Source organism: Perna viridis, chromosome 2 (genome assembly GCF_037379345.1).
Source record: "Perna viridis isolate PV_CMFRI_1.1 ecotype Kerala chromosome 2, ASM3737934v1, whole genome shotgun sequence".
In the NCBI taxonomy this organism is placed as follows: Eukaryota; Metazoa; Mollusca; class Bivalvia; order Mytilida; family Mytilidae; genus Perna; species Perna viridis.
Genome location: NC_142446.1, coordinates 1304904 through 1327172, shown reverse-complemented (window position 1 = coordinate 1327172; position 22269 = coordinate 1304904). Strand labels below are relative to the sequence as shown.

Genomic DNA, 22269 nt, shown 5'->3' with positions numbered 1-22269 from the left:
ACTTTCACAATGAAGTCAAATTGTCATTGAAAAAAAGCCCCTTCAACATTGAAAATATATAAAACATTGCAAAATACTTTTAAAAGTCCCCTTTTTTCAGAAAATGTTTTATCAACAATAGATTCTTCATTTTTAATCACTAAAGCAACCACCGTTTTCCATTTATGTCATTTTTCATCCCTAGCCAAAAGTGTGAAACTAAACTAAACTGTGGAGTGCTGGCATTGTCACCGGAGTGCGACAGGAACTTACGAACTTTGTTTGTAAACAAATCGTCCCGTAGAAACCAACATGGCGGATATTAGTATGGGATTTTCCCATAAGGATTTGTTACGCATGATTTAAGCTAATAAGCGACTTGTTTAGGGAGAAGCCGTTTGGCTAAAGGAATGAGCAAGTCATTTAAGACAATTTAAACGACGGTAGGTGTCAATAAAGTCGTAGAAAATATTTTTATTCAAATTTTAACAGTATGTTATTTATGTGACGCAGAGTATAGAAAACGTTAAAATTGTCATGACATCAATGTTTTAGGAGTTAAAGAATAGCAATAATATATATTCTTTTTGGTGAATTATAATACAAATAACCTTGTATATCTTTGCTCCTATGCTTGGAACACCATATCACAGCAAATTGAAAAATATAAGATGTGAATAATTTTTGTATAGCCATATCAAAGTTAATCAATTATAATATTCACTGGAAGTAATATATGGACCCTGAAAATATGAAATATTTAAAATTCAAACAATCGTCATAAAATTTGTTTTAAATTGAACAAAATTAGTTTGAGGGTGTATGTAAGAAATTTGATAGCTGTCGCCTCCCATTATTTCGTGATATCAACATGTTTATTTGACCATCTGTTGATATAAAAAAAAATGGAGGCCTGAGTCACGCCCTTGAGAAAGGTACAAAATGTATTCCCTCCTAAATTAAAATTCAATCTCCTTCATAACCTGGAAGATCTTCATAATTTTTTTATTTAATTAATAAAAAACTGTCTGAGGGTGTACATAAGCCATGATAAGGATGTTTATAGCTGTAGCTTCCCCTGCTTTTGTGATTCTATATTTAACTCCTTGATGTGAATATACAATGTAGGTGTTAAGGAGCTGTATGTATGTTCTGCCTTTAACATGTGTATTCGGTTGAATGTATATGTATTTGCAGATAGCTAACCAATACAATTGTTGAATAGTTTATTGTACTCAAATTGTATGTGTATGTGGTGAAAAGACTGTGCCCCATTATGGCTAAAAAAGCACAAAGTGCTACAAAAAAATTCACATGGATGTCAACAGGAAATGTAAATAATCGAATGAAAATACTAAAACCCGGATGACAAAATTCGATAATAACATATAGCACAAAATTTAAATAATGTGTGAAGCATTTTTTGAAATTAAACTTAATTAGTAAAATTTAATAAAAATGTATCAAATAAGATACAGCACACTCCTCGCCTGATATTAAAAATATCACTCTTTTCAAAATAACAATATTCACAGTGAATTTAAAAGTTAGGCTATATAACCATAATTTGGTCTCAAAATGAGTTTTTCATCAAAGAAAAAATGATAAAGAAAAATAAATTCAAAAATTGAACTTGATACCCTTATAGTTCAAAGTACAAATACAAAACTTGAATGTATAAACCGTCAAAAGGCATATAACATGACAAATGGCATTAACAATAGATTGACAATGTAATTATTCTGGCAACAAAAGAATGACTTCATGAATTGGACGTGTGTATGTCTTTGCTTCTCCATTGACGACTACACGAACTACGACTTTGCGAACTAATCCATCATCACTAGGAATTGATTTCACAATGAGACCCATAGGCCAAGCTGATCTAGATAATTCTTTGTCGTGCACTAGAACTACATCTCCTAACTTTATGTTTTCTACTTCTAAATTCCACTTACGACGCTTCTGAAGAGTATTTATGTATTCCACTTTCCATCGCTTCCAAAAGATTGCAGAAAGATGCTTAACACGTTCCCACTGTTTACGAAACAATGAAACACGATCGACTTTCATATCATAATCTACATCTGCAGAATTATCCATTCCATCGACAACGCTTGGTAGAACTGGTGATTTCTGGGTAAGTATCATTGAAGGAGATAAAACGCATGGATTTTCTGGATCTGTTGATATCGGGATGAGTGGTCTAGAGTTCATTATAGCTGAAGCTTCTGCGAAGAAGGTAGTAAGAACCTCATGACTTAGATTACGTGATCCATATTCCAACATCATAGACTCAAATATTCGACGTGTAATAGCTATCATTCTTTCCCACACTCCTCCCATGTGGGAAGAATGGGGAGAATTGAAAATCCAAGTCGTTCCTTGTGTGTTCAAATACTTGCGCATGTGAGTGTCATCAACGTTGATGCAATTCAATCTCAGCTCGTTTACCGTACCCACAAAGTTAGTTCCTTTATCAGAACAAATGACCTTAACACTGCCTCGGATATATGTAAACCTTCTGAGTGCGTTGACAAATGACGATGTAGTCATTTCCTCGACTACCTCTATGTGTGTCGCTCTAGTCGTTAAGCATGTAAACAAAGCACCCCATCTCTTACTATTGGCCGATCCTCCACGTGTGCGTCGGGTTACTACTTCGGAAGGTCCAAAGATATCCACACCTACGTATGAGAACGGTGGCTCCCCATAACTTAACCTTTCTTCTGGGAGATCAGACATTTTCTGACTACTCGGTTCTGACCTTAACTTACGACATGTGACACATTTGAAGATAATTGACGAAACAAGTTTCTTCCCGCCTAAAATCCAATATCCAGCTGATCTGACTCGACCCTCTGTCGTGTGACGTCCTTGATGTTTGACTTCAATGTGGAATTTACGGACAATCAATGTAGTTGTTGGATGTTTTCCAGGAAGAATGATCGGATGTTTGAGTTGACCTTCTAAACCACTCGCTTTCCTTAGTCGACCTCCTACGCACAAAAGTCCATCCTTGTTCAAATACGGGTCCAACTGATAGATTTTGCTGTTTTTATCAATTGGTTTTGAGAGTTTCAGATTCTCGATCTCAGTAGAAAAGAACTTCCTTTGAACGTCCATGATTATAACACATTCAGTACTGCGAATCAAATCAATGTCATTGCATTTACCAGAGTGCTCATCTTTGTGTTTCTGTATGAATTTACGAATCGTCACTAATGATCTTACAAGTCTATCCCAATCAGAAAATCTAGAATACAAGTCATCATTAAAACCTTGAACTGGATCTGTTACATCCGCCTTGATGTCTACTTTGTTACAACGAATCTCAGAATCCTCGTCCGGATTAATCAGGCGGTGAGTGTCCTGATCAGAATTTACCAACTTCGGTCCACATAACCAAGTACTATGTTGCATGTCAATTGGGTTGATCCCTCTTGTTCCAACATCTGCTGGATTTTCCTCACTACGAACATAAAACCACTGAGACGGATCACTGAGCTTTCTGATGTGTGCAACACGGTTTCCGACGTAAACGAAAAATCGTCTCTGATTGTTGTTTATGTACCCCAAGACCACACGACTATCACTGAAGAATTTAACCTGGTCGAGTTCGAGTTGTAATTGATCGATAGCTATCTGACTAACCTCTATAGCGAGCACAGCTGCACACAGCTCTAATCTTGGTATCGTGTGTCCACTGCGGGGTGTGACTTTGGATTTTCCTAATACGAATCCAACTTTGGTTGAGTTGTTCCAATAAGTAACATGTAAGTATGAAACAGCAGAAATTGCAAGTTCTGACGCATCACAATAAGTAAGTAACTCTCGACTTACAGTTTCACTAAGGTAAGGAACTATTACTCTTGGAATTTGAAGCGATTCAAGATAATGTAAGTTTTCCTTCCATTTGTACCACTCTTGAAGTTGATCTTCGGTTAACGGTTCGTCCCAATCAACCGTAATTGCTACTATTTTCCTCAAGATTATCTTTCCACTAATGGTGACAGGTGATATGAACCCAAGAGGGTCAAAGAGACTATTCACTACAGACAGAATGCCTCGACGAGTTGCAGGTTTTTTGTCTGTCGATATACTGATCTTAAAGGTATCTGAGCGTAAATCCCACAATAGTCCTAGACTACGCTGAGTGAGAGTGTCCTTTTCAAAGTCAAGATTTACCAAGCCTTTAGCGATGTCTTCTGATTTGAATGAGCTCATTACTTCTCCACTATTTGAGGCGAATTTATGGAGTCTTAATTGTCCATGTACTTTCATTGCATCCTGTGTCCTAGAAACTAAGTCGATAGCTTCGTCAGCTGTTGAACAAGACACCAGTCCATCATCAACATAAAAATGGTTGATAATAAAGTCCTTAACATCGCTTCCATGTGTCTCCTCTGCTAAGCTGCCTATGCGTCTAAGACCATACATTGCGATTGACGGAGAGGGGCTGTTGCCAAATACATGTGCCCTCATTCTATAAGGTACCAACGGATTGTCAAATATGTTGTCTTTGTGCCACAAAAACCTGAGGTAATCATGATCTTGCTCGTTGACCAAGAACGAATGGAACATTTGTTCAATATCTGCGACTATGGCGATCATTTCTTTTCTAAACCTGATGAGTATGCCCAAGAGACTATTTATAAGATCTGGCCCTTGTAGAAGTTGAGAGTTAAGTGAGATGCCTTGGTACGTAGCAGACGAGTCGAATACCCCGCGTATTCTGTCTAACTTATGTGGGTGATAAACACCGAAAAGCGGTAAGTACCACCGCTCTTTATCTGGTGGAATTTCTGGCGCCAACTCTGCATGGTTACGATCGAAGATTTGTTCCATAAAGGTCATAAAATGTTCCTTTTTCTTAACATTTTTCCTCAGGGAATAATCCAGTGAACGAGCACGATTCAACGCCAAGTCGAAGTTATCAGGTATAGGTTCCTTGTTTGCACGGAATGGCAAAGGTGCAGTCCATTTGCCCTCAGTTCCTATGTGAAATTCCTTGTCCATGACTTCAAGGAATTGTCTATCGTCTGTAGATAAACCTGGAGTGTTATCATCATTCCTAGTCTCGAATATGTCAAGGTGAGTAACTCTCGTCTTCCTTTTACTCAAATCACCATCCGATATGTTTACGACTTGCTGACACGGTTCCAAAGTGCTAATGAGACCACTCTTACAGATGAAAGTTTTGTAAACTTTGGTAGAAGAAACATGTTTCCCAGATAAGCATACGTCGCCAATGATCGTCCAACCAAGAGGCGATCATTGCGCAAACGGTAATTCAGGTGACCCGATCCTCTGATCAATAACATGATGAGCTTTAGGTAAGTCACGACCTATCAGTAATAGAATTTCCTTGTTTGTACTTGAGTCAGGTAAGTATTGCGCGATATCCTGCATGTGAGGAAAGTGTTGAGCGACATTTGAGGTAGGTATCTCGGTTTCGTTTTCAGGCAGATTGTCACATTCCAGAACTGGAGGTAAGTGAACTTGAACATTATCTGATCCTTCTACGACTAGTTCATCAGCTAAACGACCATTTGTTACACACGTTCCTGAGCAAGATTGCATGGTGTACTGTACTGAGTTAGAGTGTATTCCAAGACTGTCAAATAACGCACCTTTACCGAGAGTAAATTCAGGTGACCCGATCCTCTGATCAATAACATGATGAGCTTTAGGTAAGTCACGACCTATCAGTAATAGAATTTCCTTGTTTGTACTTGAGTCAGGTAAGTATTGCGCGATATCCTGCATGTGAGGAAAGTGTTGAGCGACATTTGAGGTAGGTATCTCGGTTTCGTTTTCAGGCAGATTGTCACATTCCAGAACTGGAGGTAAGTGAACTTGAACATTATCTGATCCTTCTACGACTAGTTCATCAGCTAAACGACCATTTGTTACACACGTTCCTGAGCAAGATTGCATGGTGTACTGTACTGAGTTAGAGTGTATTCCAAGACTGTCAAATAACGCACCTTTACCGAGAGACTTATTGCTCTGATCATCGAGCATTGCGAAACAATCAACAAAATTGTCACTTTGACCGTTCTTGTATACACGCACTGGGACGATACGAGCACATGATTTACCACGAAACTTTCCGCAGACTTCTGTACATTTTGCTTTTACTAAGACGGTACCAGTTACCTCCTCGCCATGAATTTGCGCACTAGGAAGGTCTTGTTTCGGTTTCGTTGACTCCTGAGAAATATGTAGAGCTGTACAGTGTCTATCGCTTTTACAAACATTACATTGTATCTTCGCCTCACATTTCTTTGCAAAGTGAGAAGTGGTTTCACAACATCTGTAACAAACGTTCTTAGACTCTAGAATTTCTCTCCGATCATGAAAACTTTTACCTCTGAAGGCGTTACACTGATTGATTGTATGTTTCGAACCTGGATGTATTATGCACAACAGTTTATCATTTCCCGCTTTCGTGACAACTTCTGTTTTGTGACTTGCAACTTGTTTAAGTTTCATGTTGTTCGATAACTGAGTCTTTCCTCGGAAATTTGTGCTTTCCTTCGACGAACCGAAATTGAGTCCTGGGTCGTTACGTATCGAACTAATTTCGCTAATAAAGTCAACGAATTCTTCAAACGGCGGATATAAAACACCGTGCTGTTTCTTGTAATTTACTGCTCGATTTATCCACTTATCTTGGATATGTCTAGGAAGCTTTTGTATGATTTGTTTCAACCCTAACGAAGAGACCAAGTAAGCAAAAATGCTGCTATACGCTGGCAACACTTTGACTGCCTGGATCTCGACCAACAAGTCCGACAATTCATATAACCTTTGATAGTCTAATGAATCTGGTAATTTCATGATCCTCGATTTCAATACCGATTCTATCAATTCTGGAGACCCAAAACGTTTGTCTAATCTAGACCAAATCAGGTCTAAACAGTTCTCTGGCTGGTCTGCGCATGAGGCACGAGCACTCATGACTAATCGGTACGCATTAGCATTTCGATTTATACAGCTGGATAGAAGTGTTATTTCTTCAAGTGGTGAACAATCAATTTCAGTAGTCATTCTCAAAAATTGAGCTTTCCAAACAAGGTATTGTTCAGGTTTGTCGTCGAACAACTGTCTCTGCATACTTTCTAGTAAGAGATTTTTCTTTAACAAATAGTTTGAAGGATCTACAACATTCTGGTTACCACGATCGAAGGTGTGAGGCAAGGTTGACGTGTGTCTCGCTTGCTGTTTAACATGAGGTGTTGATGTGGGATAAAAGACAGGTGCTTCAGCAGAAAGTTTGTTGTCGTTTTCAGCTTTCGTATACGAAATGTCTCTTAAGAAGTTAAGCGTCTTTTCGAAAGGAGTTATCGTTTCCTTTGGCAATTCCGTTTCAAACTCATTTTTATCTGCTTGACTAGGTCTCTCATTGATCACACTCGCCTCTGCCTCTGCCGCGGCTACTGTCTTTAATTGTTCTAGCACTTTAATTTCACATTCCTTGTCAAATTTTTCCTTTTTCAATGTGAGTTCTTTTTCTAGAAATTTTAATTTCACTTTTTCTGATTCGACCTTTGCCTGTGTCTGTAAGGCCAATTGGCTCGCGTTCGAATTATCAGTTTTAATAGATCTACGAGTTTGTCTACTTTTGCTGGATTCTGTATCGCAATTGTCCTTAGCTAACTGGATTCTGTCCACTAATTTACACACTTTAGATTTCAACTCTTGAAATATTGGCCAGTATTGTTCTGTATAATCTTGTGCATTTTCTAATGGACAACGAGATAAAAAGTCCAAATATTCATTTGAAATTTTCTCAAATCTCTGGAACACTGTGTTTAAATTTGATTCTTCAGTTTGTAGTGCTTTAAGTGAAGCCGGTAATTGCTCTAGTTTTGAAAGAGTGTCTTTTAACATAAAACATGATGATTTGATCTTCTTTTCATGACCGTCTAATAAAGCTTTCTGAAAATCTTTGCCCTTTTCTGTAGGTACACTTTGTCAATGCTCTGTGTCTGCCATCTTTGATTATCAGAGTCTTTTCACTGTTCTGCCTTTAACATGTGTATTCGGTTGAATGTATATGTATTTGCAGATAGCTAACCAATACAATTGTTGAATAGTTTATTGTACTCAAATTGTATGTGTATGTGGTGAAAAGACTGTGCCCCATTATGGCTAAAAAAGCACAAAGTGCTACAAAAAATTTCACGTGGATGTCAACAGGAAATGTAAATAATCGAATGAAAATACTAAAACCCGGAAGACAAAATTCGATAATAACATATAGCACAAAATTTAAATAATGTGTGAAGCATTTTTTGAAATTAAACTTAATTATATAGTAAAATTTAATAAAAATGTATCAAATAAGATACAGCACAATGTAGGAGACCCCTGATAAAAAATTCAGCAACATCCTGCTTTATGTGCATTTGTCAAAGCAGCAAATTTTACCACATTAAGAAATTTCACCCATCTTATTTGAATATACTGCCAAAAAATTGTAAGAAATTACTTCAATTCTTGTGGAATTCTTTTAAATTTATTACATGTATGATGTATTGAGACCATTGTATATAAGGAAGCATTTGGTGTCCTTTTCCATGAAAGGAGATGTCGCAAGAAACTGTCGCTGTGAAATTGGAATTAAGTTCAAATAAGGTCTTTTGATGCTAAACATAAAATATGTCCCAAAAAACAAAACTTCAGTAAATTTACCTCTTTGACAAAATTTTGATAGGGAGGTCTCCTGCTTTAGAGTTTTTTAAGGTTAACACATGTGATGTAAATGACCAGAAATATTGAACAAACCCTCAATACATATAAAATGTACATAGAATTTCTGATGCAATGTAAGTTTACTGTCATTCAAATGAAAGGCCGATTTAGAGCTTAATGTAAACACTAATGCATTTCTTAATTTGAACTGATAACAGATTTAGATGAACAGTTTGAATAATAAGTCCATGACAAAATCTTCTAAACTCTACACCAAATCTTGAAGTACAAATTTACAGTTTTAAACTCTGAATGTATTCATGAAAACATAAAATTGTGACAAGTGAAAATGTTTGTTATAATTGATAATTTTTGTTGGGCAACTTTTCCAGAAACTACCTGTTAATGGGACATCAATCCCATGAGAAATTTATAAATTATTGTATTATTATACAGAATAAAAAAGTTTATTACATTTATTGTAGAGCTTAGTATGATAATGTGGGGATACCTTGAAGTATGTAAAGATATGTTGTACAATAGAAAACAAATTAATGAGGCCTTGACCTGCTAATACATGTGTTTTATCTTTGTAAAACAGCCTGCTAATACACATGTTTTATCTTTGTAAAACAGCCTGCTAATACACGTGTTTTATCTTTGTAAAACAGCCTGCTAATACACGTGTTTTATCTTTGTAAAACAGCCTGCTAATACACATGTTTTATCTTTGTAAAACAACCTGCTAATACATGTGTTTTATCTTTGTTTAGTGAGGCTAGTAAATACTTGATTGAAGTCTTAAACCTGATTAATGAATTACAGAGAGAGGAATGTCTGGATAAAGTATTAGAATCTCTACAAAAACAACAATGTAAGTTTATTTGAATTTATACAGAAACAGCAATGCAAGTTTACATAGAATCTGTTTACCCTCAAAGGTAAAGGTTATAAATAACTCCAGATTTAAATGCAATACTGAATACAGATATGTGTTTAGTTGATTAAGCTGACTATTTGAGTGCTCATATTCAGAACTTGATTAAAAGTAGTGAAGCTTGTTGCAATGTTTTGTAAGGAATGAATTAAGCCTTTCTTTAAGCCCTGAAGAGAGAATCAATGGAGTGATGAATTGTGATGACTTAATTGCAAAGCCATGTTGCCAATATCATTCCGCAGGGATCTATTTTGGGTCCAAGTCTTTATTGTATGTTTTCTAAGCACATCGGAGAAAATTGCAGACAACATGACATGCTTTATCATTGTTGTGCTGATGATTCACAGATATATTTAGTAATTGAACCAATTGACAACTGGTCCGAAATATCCACATGACTTGAAGCTTGCGTTGGCGACATCAGCTCATGGATGAGGAGCAATTTGTTAAATCTCAACCAAGATAAGACTGAATTAATTATTTTCCCTCCGAAACATCGACTCAAGGATTTTGAGAAGCATCAACTAGCTCTTGATGGTAAGATAGTGTCAGATGCAACTTGTGTAAAGAACCTTGGTATACACTTAGACAAGTCATTAAGCATGGAATAATACATTTCCGCTGTATCCAAGTCATGTTTCCTTCAAATCAGAAAGATTGGTCAAATTCGTTGTTACATTACGGACAGTGCTTGCAAAACTCTAGTGTGTTCTCTCATAACATCAAGATTGGATTATGGCAACTCCCTTTTATATGGTGTGAAATCTAGTGCCTTGAACAAGCTTCAAAGAGTTCAGAATGCTGCCGTCAGATTGATATCACGGGGCAGGAAATATGACTCCAAATAAGCTCCAAGAGCTTCTGACTCTGCCCATCACTATGCTCCCAGAACTCTGTGACACAAGAGCTTCTGACTCTAAACCGCCCATCACTATGCTCCCAGAACTCTGTGACACAAGAGCTTCTGACTCTAAACCGCCCATCACTATGCTCCCAGAACTATCTGACACAAGAGCTTCTGACTCTAAACCGCCCATCACTATGCTCCCAGAACTCTGTGACACAAGAGCTTCTGACTCTAAACCGCCCATCACTATACTCCCAGAACTCTGTGACACTTGAAATGCCAAGAGTGAAAACAAACTGGTAAGGTGATCGTAGGTTCGACAAGGCAGCTGCCACTTTATGGAACAATCTTCCTGGTGAACTACAAGTTTTAGACAATATTAACATTTTTAAATCCAGACTGAAAACTCATCTTTTTATTGTGGTGATCTTTTATAAATTATGAATATAATTTATTATGTTTTATTGATGTTCTATTTTATCAATGGTATTTTTAGCTCACCAGGCCAAAGGCTGTGAGCTTATGCCATCATTTGGCGTCCGTCATCGTCGTGGACAAATTTTAAGAAACTTCTCTGAAACTACTGGACTGACAGGTTTTAAACTTGGCATGATTGTTCCTTAGGGTGTTCTGCACAAAATGACTTGGGATTTTTGATCCATGAAAAAAAACATGGCCACTGTTACTAAAAATAGAACATAGGGGTCAGATGGTGTTTTTTTGCAAATAATAATACTTGTTTCATTTAAATGATGAAATATTAATATATAATGTATTTTCTAGATAACTCAAAAGCTGTTACCTTTAGCAAATTTCTAGCAGGGTAATATTGTTCAGCATCATGAGACAGACCTATGCCAAAATTTTCAAAACGATTGGTCAACTGATGTAGGAGTTATGGCCCCTGAAACAGTTTTTTTTTGCATTTTTCGTATGTGCAGCTTTGAAAATCCATTGCGCAGAATTCAATAAAAGTTGGTATATATGTTCCTTAGGGTATCCCCCACAAAATTATTGATGGAATTGTTGATGCATGAAAAAACATTGCCGCCGTTACTAAAAATAGAACATAGGGGTCAGATGGTGGTTTTTTGCAAATAACTCAAAAACCATTGTATTGTTTTTAATACTTATTTCATTTAAATGATGAAATATTAATATATAATGTATTTTCTAGATATTTTTACTTTTGCCATTTTATACTATTTAAATTATCTTTTAATACTTAATTATGTTTTAATTACATAGTTTGTAATTTTTTTTTTGTTCGTCTTTTCTTTTTTGGTTTTACAAATTTCTATATCTAAGATACATAATTACGGTTCTGAGTAATATTTTTATTTTCATTTCCTTTTGTATAATTTTAGGTGTCGATTACTACTGTATTGTATATCATTTACATGCTGTAAAGCACTTAGAGTAAATGTAGTTTAGATTGGCGCTATACAAATATTGTAAATAATAATAATAATTAAACAATACTATTGATTGGAATTGAGTTGGTCTCTATGATACATGTACATGTCATTGGGTGATATATTTTGATCTATTGGTACATGTATATACCTCTGACATGGCTAATTGTTGACATTGTTAGAATAACGAAACAATCAGATATGGATTTAGAAACGGCTCAACATTTGCTTAAATTTCACTCAGCAGTTTGGTAAAGAAAGATTATTTTAAATGGGCTCGGTTAAATGTATATTTATAATTTGTTTTTTTATGTGACATTTCATTTTAAAAAGTTATAATTAAAGAGAAATTTGTATAATATTATAAAGTGTAAGTATTTATAAGAATCAGGCAAAATGGTAAAAATCAGAAACATGCACTGATCTGACAATATAATTTCACTCAAGAATGCTTTCTCTATCTCTAAAGACCAATATCTGATCTTTGCACCACTGGATTTGTTCAGAATTTTTTTCAATAGATCGATAGAAAAAAATAGAATTAAGTTATCTGCCCTTGAAATGTTCATTTTCAGTGTATTGCAATGAAATTATAATTCAATTTACCAAAAATGATATGGAAAATCTGGTCTTTTTTCCTTGATTCTGATGGTGCAAATAGTCAAATCAAACTTTCAAAATCGTGTTTTTTGTTACCATGTTTCACCCATTGCCTGATTCTTACAGAGACTGACATTTAATTATTATAATTACCAGTGTAAAATGTACTTTTTGAATAGTGTCTTTGCATTTTGAAAATTCCTACATCGTCACTTAAAAAGTGACAGTTCAATGCTTTACATGTTCAACATGTACATGTATCTAATTAAAATCAAGTGATTAATAGCTCATTATATAAATATACATGTATACTGTGTGTAATCATAATGAACTGGCCAGGTAAATATAACGATACCAATTATCATTTTTGAATATACAAATATAGTAAACATACTAACCCTTGTCTCGACCTCCAGGTGACACCCCCTGGATCAACCTCTGTTTGCACTTGATTTGATAAACAAATTAATTGCAATCCCTGAATCATTAATTGATTATTTTTATCATCTTAGTGATGACCCATGAATATAAACCACACATTTTTTCCTTGGTTGAGTCGAATCATGAAAATACACATACATTGTATGTAAATGCATGTAAATGTTTCTGCATTTACAGTAATCTTAGCTCTCATCAACTACAATCTTACTGTTTTCAAATGAGGGCTTCACTGAAAATTTGCATTTAATGTACTACTGAATGCACATAGTAATAACTCTTCATGAACATTACTTATTATTTACAGTATCATCAACTCTTGTGGATAAATCAGTTTGTGAAAAAGCCGTTCAAGAATGTAATACTGATCAGGATGAAAGGTAAAGATATATCACTCTAAGCATCCCCTGCTGATAGGAATAATCTCCCACTAAGCAGACCCCTGACAATAGGAATAATCTCCCTCTAAGCATCCCCCGTTGATAGGAATAATCTCCCACTAAGCAGACCCCTGACAATAGGAATAATCTCCCTCTAAGCATCCCCTGCTAATAGGAATAATCTCCCACTAAGCACCCCTGACAACAGGGATAGTCTATTTTCTATGTAACCTTTCTTCATAGAAGGTAAATAATGTCTCCCCATTTTCAATCAAGGCCAACACTAGTCAGTATACCATACCTACTTTCTGTGGCTACCAATCAAAATCTTTTTGTCTGTCACACTAAGCACTGTTTTTGTGTGTGTAATTTGATGACCTGAAACATTGTTCTGGACTTGTGTGTTTTCCATTTTAGGGATGTTTAGAATGAGAGCTTTATCATGCATATACATTTGTAATGTAACTGTTTTTCAACATAGTTTGGTATATTGTATATGTGTATACATGTATATACTTTGTGCTATCTCTTTAACCCTGCTAACTCTATTGATCCTATGTTTTTGCCTACCCTAAAGTTATTTGGTCATTTCTGACAAGAACTATTGAAGTCTGCAATGTCTCCAAATCATGCTATGGATAATTTTTTTTTGCCTTATTACATGCATGCAGTTATATTTTTTGCTTTTTTCAAAACAGTCCCGTCTTCTATTAATTAAGAAAAAGTGTGTCATTTTTTGTATTGGAAAAATTGAAATAACAGTACAATACCTTAAATATTAATTGGATCAATGAATAAGTCAGTGTGAACAGAAACACCAGTACACTTTAACTATCAATTGAGAAATATTTTTTCTTATTTGGGATAATATTTTAACCATTTTTGAACAAATTTAGAAATTTCACTAGTGGAGCAGCCTTACTTGAGAGGTACTTGATACCATATCACTGGCATGGAAATTTAGTTCATTTTAAGAGAATTGACTTAATAACAAAAATGACTGATTATGAACTAATTATTTATATTGATAATTGTAGTGATTCTGTTTTCTGTGTGATTGATGCTTTCTCTGTACCCAGATACACATATGTCACTGATAGAAAGAAGTTTATTGAGTAAGTACAAAGTGAAACCAGTGCTCTACTCTAAGGTTCACTTCTTGTCATGACACAGTTATAAGAATCATATATGTTATTTTTCATATGCTGGCTCCATTTTCTGAAAACTGGCAACAAAAATTGGCATCTTGCAATTTTTCTACTGCCAGAAATTTTTAGAGCTGGAACAGCCCCTGTTTGTACTCAGATACACATCAATGATACAAAGAAATTTATTGAATAAGTCCCAAATGAACTCGGTGCTCTGTAATGAACAGATTTATTTATAAGGCCAATTAAAAGCCTGGAAAACGTTCTAATTACAATCAAAATCCATGAATGATGTTTACTTGTTAAATTGTTTTCACTATATTTTTAAATATTGACTTTGAAGACCATTATTTCAAGAAAAGTTATATATATTCAATCTATATACGCCATATTTTGGAGCAAACCATGTGGTCATCTATCACTTAAATCTATCCAATAAAGAATGATAATTCCTTGTAAAATCTATAGAGCAATGTCTGGATGACAAACTAAGACTGGGCACCTCCTACACTACCAGGAATTTAACTACAGATTTTATGTACTTTTAATGCCGATATAAAATCAGTACTTTTCTTTTGAATAAAATTTCAGTAAGGAATTTCTTTCGGTAATTTCAGTACTTGCCTTTTTTGTCATTTTACAGTACTATGAATTTTATTCATTTTTCAGTACTGTAAATTTCAGCCATTTTTGCAGTACTGAAAATTTCAGTCAATTTTCAGTGCAGATAGTTTCAGTCAACTTTCAGTACTGTAAATTTTAGCCAATTTTCAGTACTGAAAATGTCAGTCATTATTTAGTACTGTAAATTTCAGTCATTTTTCAATACTGTGGTTTTCTGTGGTTCCTTAGTACTTTTTCATTTCAAAGGAAACTATATTTACTGATTTTTTTTCACCGCTCATGAGTATGCTTTCATTGAATATGTGTATTGTTGTCTCCTTCTTTTAAAGTTTTTGTCCTACACCAATTTACAATTTTATGTGGCCCAAACTCCAAACATCTTTTGAAGATTCGTTTTGGAGATATTTTGTTCTGGTTTCCTTCCATTGTTATATCGATTTTACCTGTACTTTCTGGTTAAATGCATTTTAAATTGTGTTAGTTGTAGGAGTTTTCATTTGTTCAAATATGAACACATCATAATGAAACTTGGTACATGTACATACAAAATTACAAGCAGAATGTGTTATGCAACAATTCTTGATTGTTTTCTGTAACCACTTTTTATTCAGTACAGAAATGACACATTTAAATGAACAACTTTTGTGATTTCGAAAAAGCATCAATTTTTAACATAAAAATATGAATAATCAATATCATGTTTAATTGTTATTTACTATATATTAAACATCAACAACTTACAATACATTTCTTTTTTTTTTCCTATAATATATAAAAGAAGGGAAATAATATAAATTAATACAGGAAGTATATTTATATACACCTGTAATAGCTGAAAAGACTATAAAGACTGTAAGGCATAGAAATATAAACAGCTGTGCCCTGAACACGTAACAATCGTTCCCATATGGGAGTAAACTGAAAACCTGTCAGAACTCTTAGCAAAAAAATGTGCTCTACTGAGTGCAGCTTGATACAACAACAGAGGTCGAACCCTGAAAATTGGGCCAAGTATTAACACACCATTCAAGCTAGATACAGATACAGGAAACTAATTTGACTAGAATCACAGTGGCAACCTTATTCGTCAATAAGCACAACCCCTATTCAATCCTAGCCTTCCTTTTGTGGTATGACACCTTGTGGTACAATTTCAAAGAGATACATTCATATTTACTCAAGTTTTTGTCCGAAAATCACTTGTAGTATACTTTCATAAACATATACACTCATACTCAAGCTATTGTCCGGACATGAAGTATCTATAAACAATGGTAACAGCATCCTATTATATGACCACCATTTTTTTCTGGACTCATAAAAAGGATTTGCAGAGGTTAATTTCAGAACACAACATTTAACTTGAAGCAGTAAGGTTAAATGCTGATATATAGCATAAGGTTTTTGGAAGAAAAAGAAAATGGTAAAATAACTTGAAAAAATAACAATAAGACAATACAATAAGAAAAGAACTTCAAAACAAGAGGCCCCCAGGAGCCTGAATTGCTCACCTGGTTAAAATTTGTCTTTCAAGGGTAATAAATTTAACAAGATGTCCAACAATTTTGACGCAAGAAGACTTTGGTAGGATATCATAAGGAACATTTTAGCAATTGAAAGTTTCTTTCTGTCTATTATAGGTTTCAAGGGCATTAACTCTTACAAGGAGTCGCCTGACAACTTTGATCCCTGAAGACTTTTAAAGGCCTTATAATAATGATCATTTCAGCAATTGAAAGAGTTTGGCTAAACCTAACGGTTTTGAGATATATGCAAAAAACTACTGTCTGACCCCTCTGTTCTATTTTTTGTAATGGCAGCTAAGTTTTTCAACGAATCAAAAATCCCCACATCAGTTCTATGCAGGATATCCCAAGAAACATTCATACTAAGTTTGGTTTCAATTGGTCAAGTAGTCAGAGAAGAAGATTTTATGAAAGAAATAACATTAAAAATAGCAAAAATTCTTTGAAAAAGGGCAATACCTCCAACATGGCTTAACAGATTAAAACCAAAACTTGACCAGAGATCATACGTCCCATAACTCATGTATATTAGTCAAATCAATGGTGACTAACAATCTGATAAAATTTGAACAAAACCTGTATAGCTGTCCCCCAAAGTGTTGCATCCACAAAATTTTCCTATAGGGTAGCATGTCCAAATTCAAAAAAATTCCATAACACCTGTAAAATTTGTCAAATCCAAATGGTGGCCCAATATGATCAACGCAATGGGGTGACTAACAATTCTATAAATTTTGAACAAAATTTGTACAGCTGTCTCCAAGGAGTTGCATCCAATAAAGTGCTCCTATTATGTAGCATGCACAATTTTATCAAAGTCCCATAACTCCTGTAAAATTGGTCAAATTAAAATGGTAGCCGAAAATGATCAATTATTGACTAATGTTCAAATATTTGCCTAAATTTATATGATAAAAACTGCCTATACAACACAAAGAACAAAAGTGCACAAACACAGGATTTAGCTGTTTAATATGTCATAATGGCCTAATAAAAATCCATAATTCTATAGACCAATATAAGGTATTGGACTAGTAAGTTAATACAGGTATAATTAGGTGAGGTTTTCCATATTGGCTGAGTTATTGGTCCTCGGATGATCATATTGGACCAATAACTAAACCAAAATGAAAACCTTACACAATAATACTACATGTATATTAAATATGATGACCAACAATCCCTTATAACAAGATCTGTACAGCTGTCTCCGAAGGAGTTGTGTCCACAGAGTGTTCTATAGAGTAGCATGTACAATTCAACAGTCCAAAAACTCCTATAAAACTTGTTTAATCAAAATGGTGGCCCAATGTTATCAATTACATATAGTGACTAACAATCCTACATAATCTGAACAAAATCTCTCCAAAGAGTCAAATGTGTTGGTTGGATATTTCTATATGTTTCTTTTCTTCCATGTAGCAGCAGGGAACAAAAAACAAGACCTTTACCAAAATGTATTCCCCTTATATAGTGGTAACAAACAACTTTGCAAAGTTTGAAGTAAATCGAACATGCATTTTCCAAAATACTGTAAAATCTTGACCCTCCAGCTTTTTTTAGAAAAAGTCTCATGACTTAGAAACTTAAACTAGAATTTTCTCTTAAAAGTATACAGGTCATAATACCATGATAACAAAGAACTTTATAAAGTATAAAAATAAGGTTTACTATTCAAGGGATTTTAATGTTACCATGTTACATGTTAACACAGACAGACAGATGGATATATGAACGTGTACCATTATAAGACCCATCTCTAATTGATAGCCATACGTGTATAAAAATTGTTCCCTAAAATCTTTTATATTCATTATAATATAGTTTCTTCAATACTGCTGTCCAGTATTTCATTCCTTTTGTTCACAATGTGGGCTTTACAAACAACCTAAAATATAAAAAAAATAGTCTAAAACATTATAAATGCTCCTTACTATTAGCAAAATTGTATAGTACCATATACCATGCAATACATATACAATATATCATAATTTATAAAACATAACTAGACATTGACAATAATAGGACTAATGCCCTTCACAGCCTGTTGATTTGGGGATGACAATGCCATAACATTTTATGAATCTTGCAAATTTCTGCAACCATAAAAAAAAACAGATTTAAAAAAAGAACAAACTGACAACAGAATCATAAAATAACTTATACCTTAAAGGAACGTAATCTTGACATTCAGCTTAGGTTTAAGTGTCCACAAATTTGCAAATAAATATGTAGTTAATAAAAGCAAATTTATCAGTTCAGTCAGAGATAGGGGAAGGCAACGTTACATCAAATACATGTAACTCATATAAATATAGAAAGGCAATTTTCGACCCTGACTTATCTTGTCCATAAAACAAGTGTATACTGATTTAATTATTTCATAGACACATTATATTAATACTTTAAACCTAACAGCACAATACATGACTCTTTAAAAACTGCAAACCATTATGGCGTAAGCCTGCTATGAAAATGTAGAAAAAGTAAGATTAAAAAAATAATTTTCAGATGCAAAAACCCAATGTCTATAAAAATTTGTTGGGTCCTACTATTTTACAGAAAAATCTTATACCATGAAAAAAAAAATACACATTTCACACTGAATAAAATATACAACACTTAGCTTTAAACCTTCATATTTTTTATTTTTAATTGACATTACATGTACATGGTTTGTGGTAAAAAGAGACAATAATGTACATGTTATGTATATTGAAATATAAAAGTGAGGCTTAAAACAATTACCTTAAACGTATTACAGTGTCCTTGCTCAGGGAAAATGGAGGAGGCAGTGTGCCATTCCCCTATCACATTCACACATCTCTGTCCCTATTGAGTACCCCCTCAATTAATCATGGAATATCTTGTTAAGATTACACACTTGTTAATTACCCAAGCCAATATAGTCACTATATAGATATTAGGACTAGGCCCTGGCTGCAGCATGAATAATTTTTCTCGAGCACATTGTATGTGAACAGGTTGAGAACAAGTTCTAAAGTAGAGTTTCCCCTTTTTTTAAACTACATGTACCCACAAATGGTGGGTTTTTAGAATAAAAAAATCATAGTTAAGATAGTTAAGATAAAAGTAGGAATACTAATTTATTGTTTTTGCAATAGCAATATCTTTTCTAAGAAGGTTCACTTTTACATCCATGTATGTAATTTAGTATCTAAAAAGTTAGAGGTCTTGAAATACACAATGTACTTGTATTGTACTTTGTAGTCCAAATACATTGCAAGTTTGCCATCTTGGAAGGTTAATTTTTTATTTTGCATGGACAGATTAAGAAATGACTTGATGAACTTCAAGATTGTGTGGACTTGAAATATTGCATTTTGGACCTACATGTACAGTATAACTAGTAGTATTACATACTGAAAAAAAAAACATGCTTCCTTTGCAAACAGCAAAAACATGGATTTCTCTAGCATTCAGCATGATTCTGTAAAAGGACCTTTTCCCAAAGAATATCATATCAAATCATGCAATATTCCCAAAATTTTGATATTACCTCCCTAATTTTGACTCTTAACTTAAATGGCAAAATATTTCGATAATTCGATAAAAGAACAGTTTCTTCTTCTGTTGATGTCTGTTTGGAAGTATGATGTCAATAAAATTTAACCGGCGACATTTCCAACTGAAATTTGAACACCAGTTTCCATTTTTTCGTCGGTATCACTTGTGCGCTTGAATTTTCACAATCATCTTCTCGGTAAAACGCTCGAAAGATCTGTAAACAAATTACGTCATTTTGCACGTTTGTTTTCTTTATATAAACATTAAAATGAACGAAGTTGAATATTCCGACAACACGAGTCTGATATTTTTTTTTCGATAAATCATCATAAATCAATTATTCGTACTGAAAAATGACAGAAAACCACAGTACTGAAAAATGACTGAAATTTACAATACCGAAAGTTTACTGAAATTTTCAGTACTGAAAAGGGACTAAAATTTACAGTACTGTAAAATGACAAAAATGTAAGTACTGAAATTACTGAAAGAAATTCCTTGCTGAAATGGTATTCGAAAGAAAAGTACTGATTTTATATCGGCATTAAAGGTACATAAAATCTGTAGTTAAATTCCTGGTAGTGTATATTGTTTATTGTTGTAGGAGTGATACAGTTGGAACAACTTCTCCAAGTCTCCATGGTACTGCCGAGGATAAAAACAGACTATTTACAGATAAATATACAATGCTTTTACAGGTTGTTTATTGTAATTAATCATCAAACAAATTAACTAGCAATTACATAACCAATTTATTGAACACATTGTAATATGATTACAAATGTAATGATCTGGTATCTATCCGTCTGTCTGTCTACGGCACCTTGTGGAAGTATCTATTCTGATATCGCTTGGTCAATTGCTTGTGTATTTGGAAGGATGTATAAGTTGATTTGTCCAGCTTTAATCCAAGGCACAGATACAATAAAACAGTGGTTGAGACGATTTGCATGTGGTGTTAAAGATTGACAAATATAACGTGAAAATTGTTAACAAGGACATTTATCATTGATACGTACTTCATAACTGTCCTGTATTGAGTAATTATAATTAATTGCAGCCCATGTGATGACCAGATACACATCAAAGGCATTGTAAACAATGTGTTCATTTAATTTTCTAATAATAGACAACTATATATGTGCGGGGTTCTTCAAGGGATTATTTTTATAATGGACTAAACATTGGTCGGAATCTATGAAAGTTTGAAACCGTTTAACAAAACTTATAATTGAAATAAAGAGATATGTAGGTTGTATTTGAAACATACTTTAAATAAGAAATTTTTCAGAGTTAACTTGAAGCATTTTAGCGGTCAAAAAAACAACCCGCTGACGACGTCTCATCCTTATTTGGACAACATCTTGTAACTTATATAATTATTACTTACAATGTTCCAAGTCCTGATTAAGGGTTTCTACTTTACAATTCTCATGTACACATTATCTTGGGACCTGTATTTAGTTTCTTTTATTTCTGGAAAAAGTCATTCAATTATTAAAAGTATCAGAAACTAAAAGTGTCACCAGACTGTTTTTTACAAGTCTGTCACTCCAATCAAATTACAAAAATCAATTCTTCCAAAGTGTTAAATTTATGCTGATGATGCTGAATTTTTAATGACATGACTAATAATTTTTTTATCTGAACTGCTCCGAATTAACTGAGAAACAAACACAGTATACACCGTATCTTACAATAAGTTCCCTGTTATGCCTCATTGAATTTTACGACTAGGCTAGGTGGAATTTGGGTGGTAAACACTCAAAATGTCGGTGTAACACGTACCGCGTTTCACTCAGGTCAGTCTTGATTGTTAGAGAAGCAAATGTCGTTGAGTGTAGTGTATGTTGATATGAAATTTAAATGTGCATGATATACTACAATTTTCATTTAGCAAGTGTTATTTATGATAATAAGACTGAAATTTTTAACTGCGTTCTCTTAAGGAAATGACCTTTACGGAACCCGGAATTCTGTCAAAATAATGAAAGATGAATTCTGATTGACTGATCAGGAAGGTCATCTGAAATGAAAGTAGATTGGAGTGATGTTAGATCCTACATGCGAGGACTAAATGGAACAATTGATAGGTCTAATTTAACAGCATAAAAATAGAAATTGAGTTAGATTTAGGATCTTTT

At 34.0% G+C, this 22269-nt stretch overlaps 1 protein-coding gene across 1 annotated transcript in view; it reads left to right on the top strand.

The window, feature by feature from the left end:
• LOC148623248 (DNA polymerase epsilon subunit 2-like) overlaps positions 1 to 22269 on the top strand; it is a 61989-nt gene that overhangs the window by 2964 nt on the left and 36756 nt on the right. Inside the window, exons 2-5 of the mRNA XM_088564941.1 lie at positions 9456 to 9556; positions 13227 to 13299; positions 14337 to 14414; positions 20730 to 20823. Of these exons, the coding sequence (XP_088421067.1) occupies positions 9456 to 9556; positions 13227 to 13299; positions 14337 to 14414; positions 20730 to 20823 (346 nt within the window). The remainder of the gene's footprint in view (positions 1 to 9455; positions 9557 to 13226; positions 13300 to 14336; positions 14415 to 20729; positions 20824 to 22269) is intronic.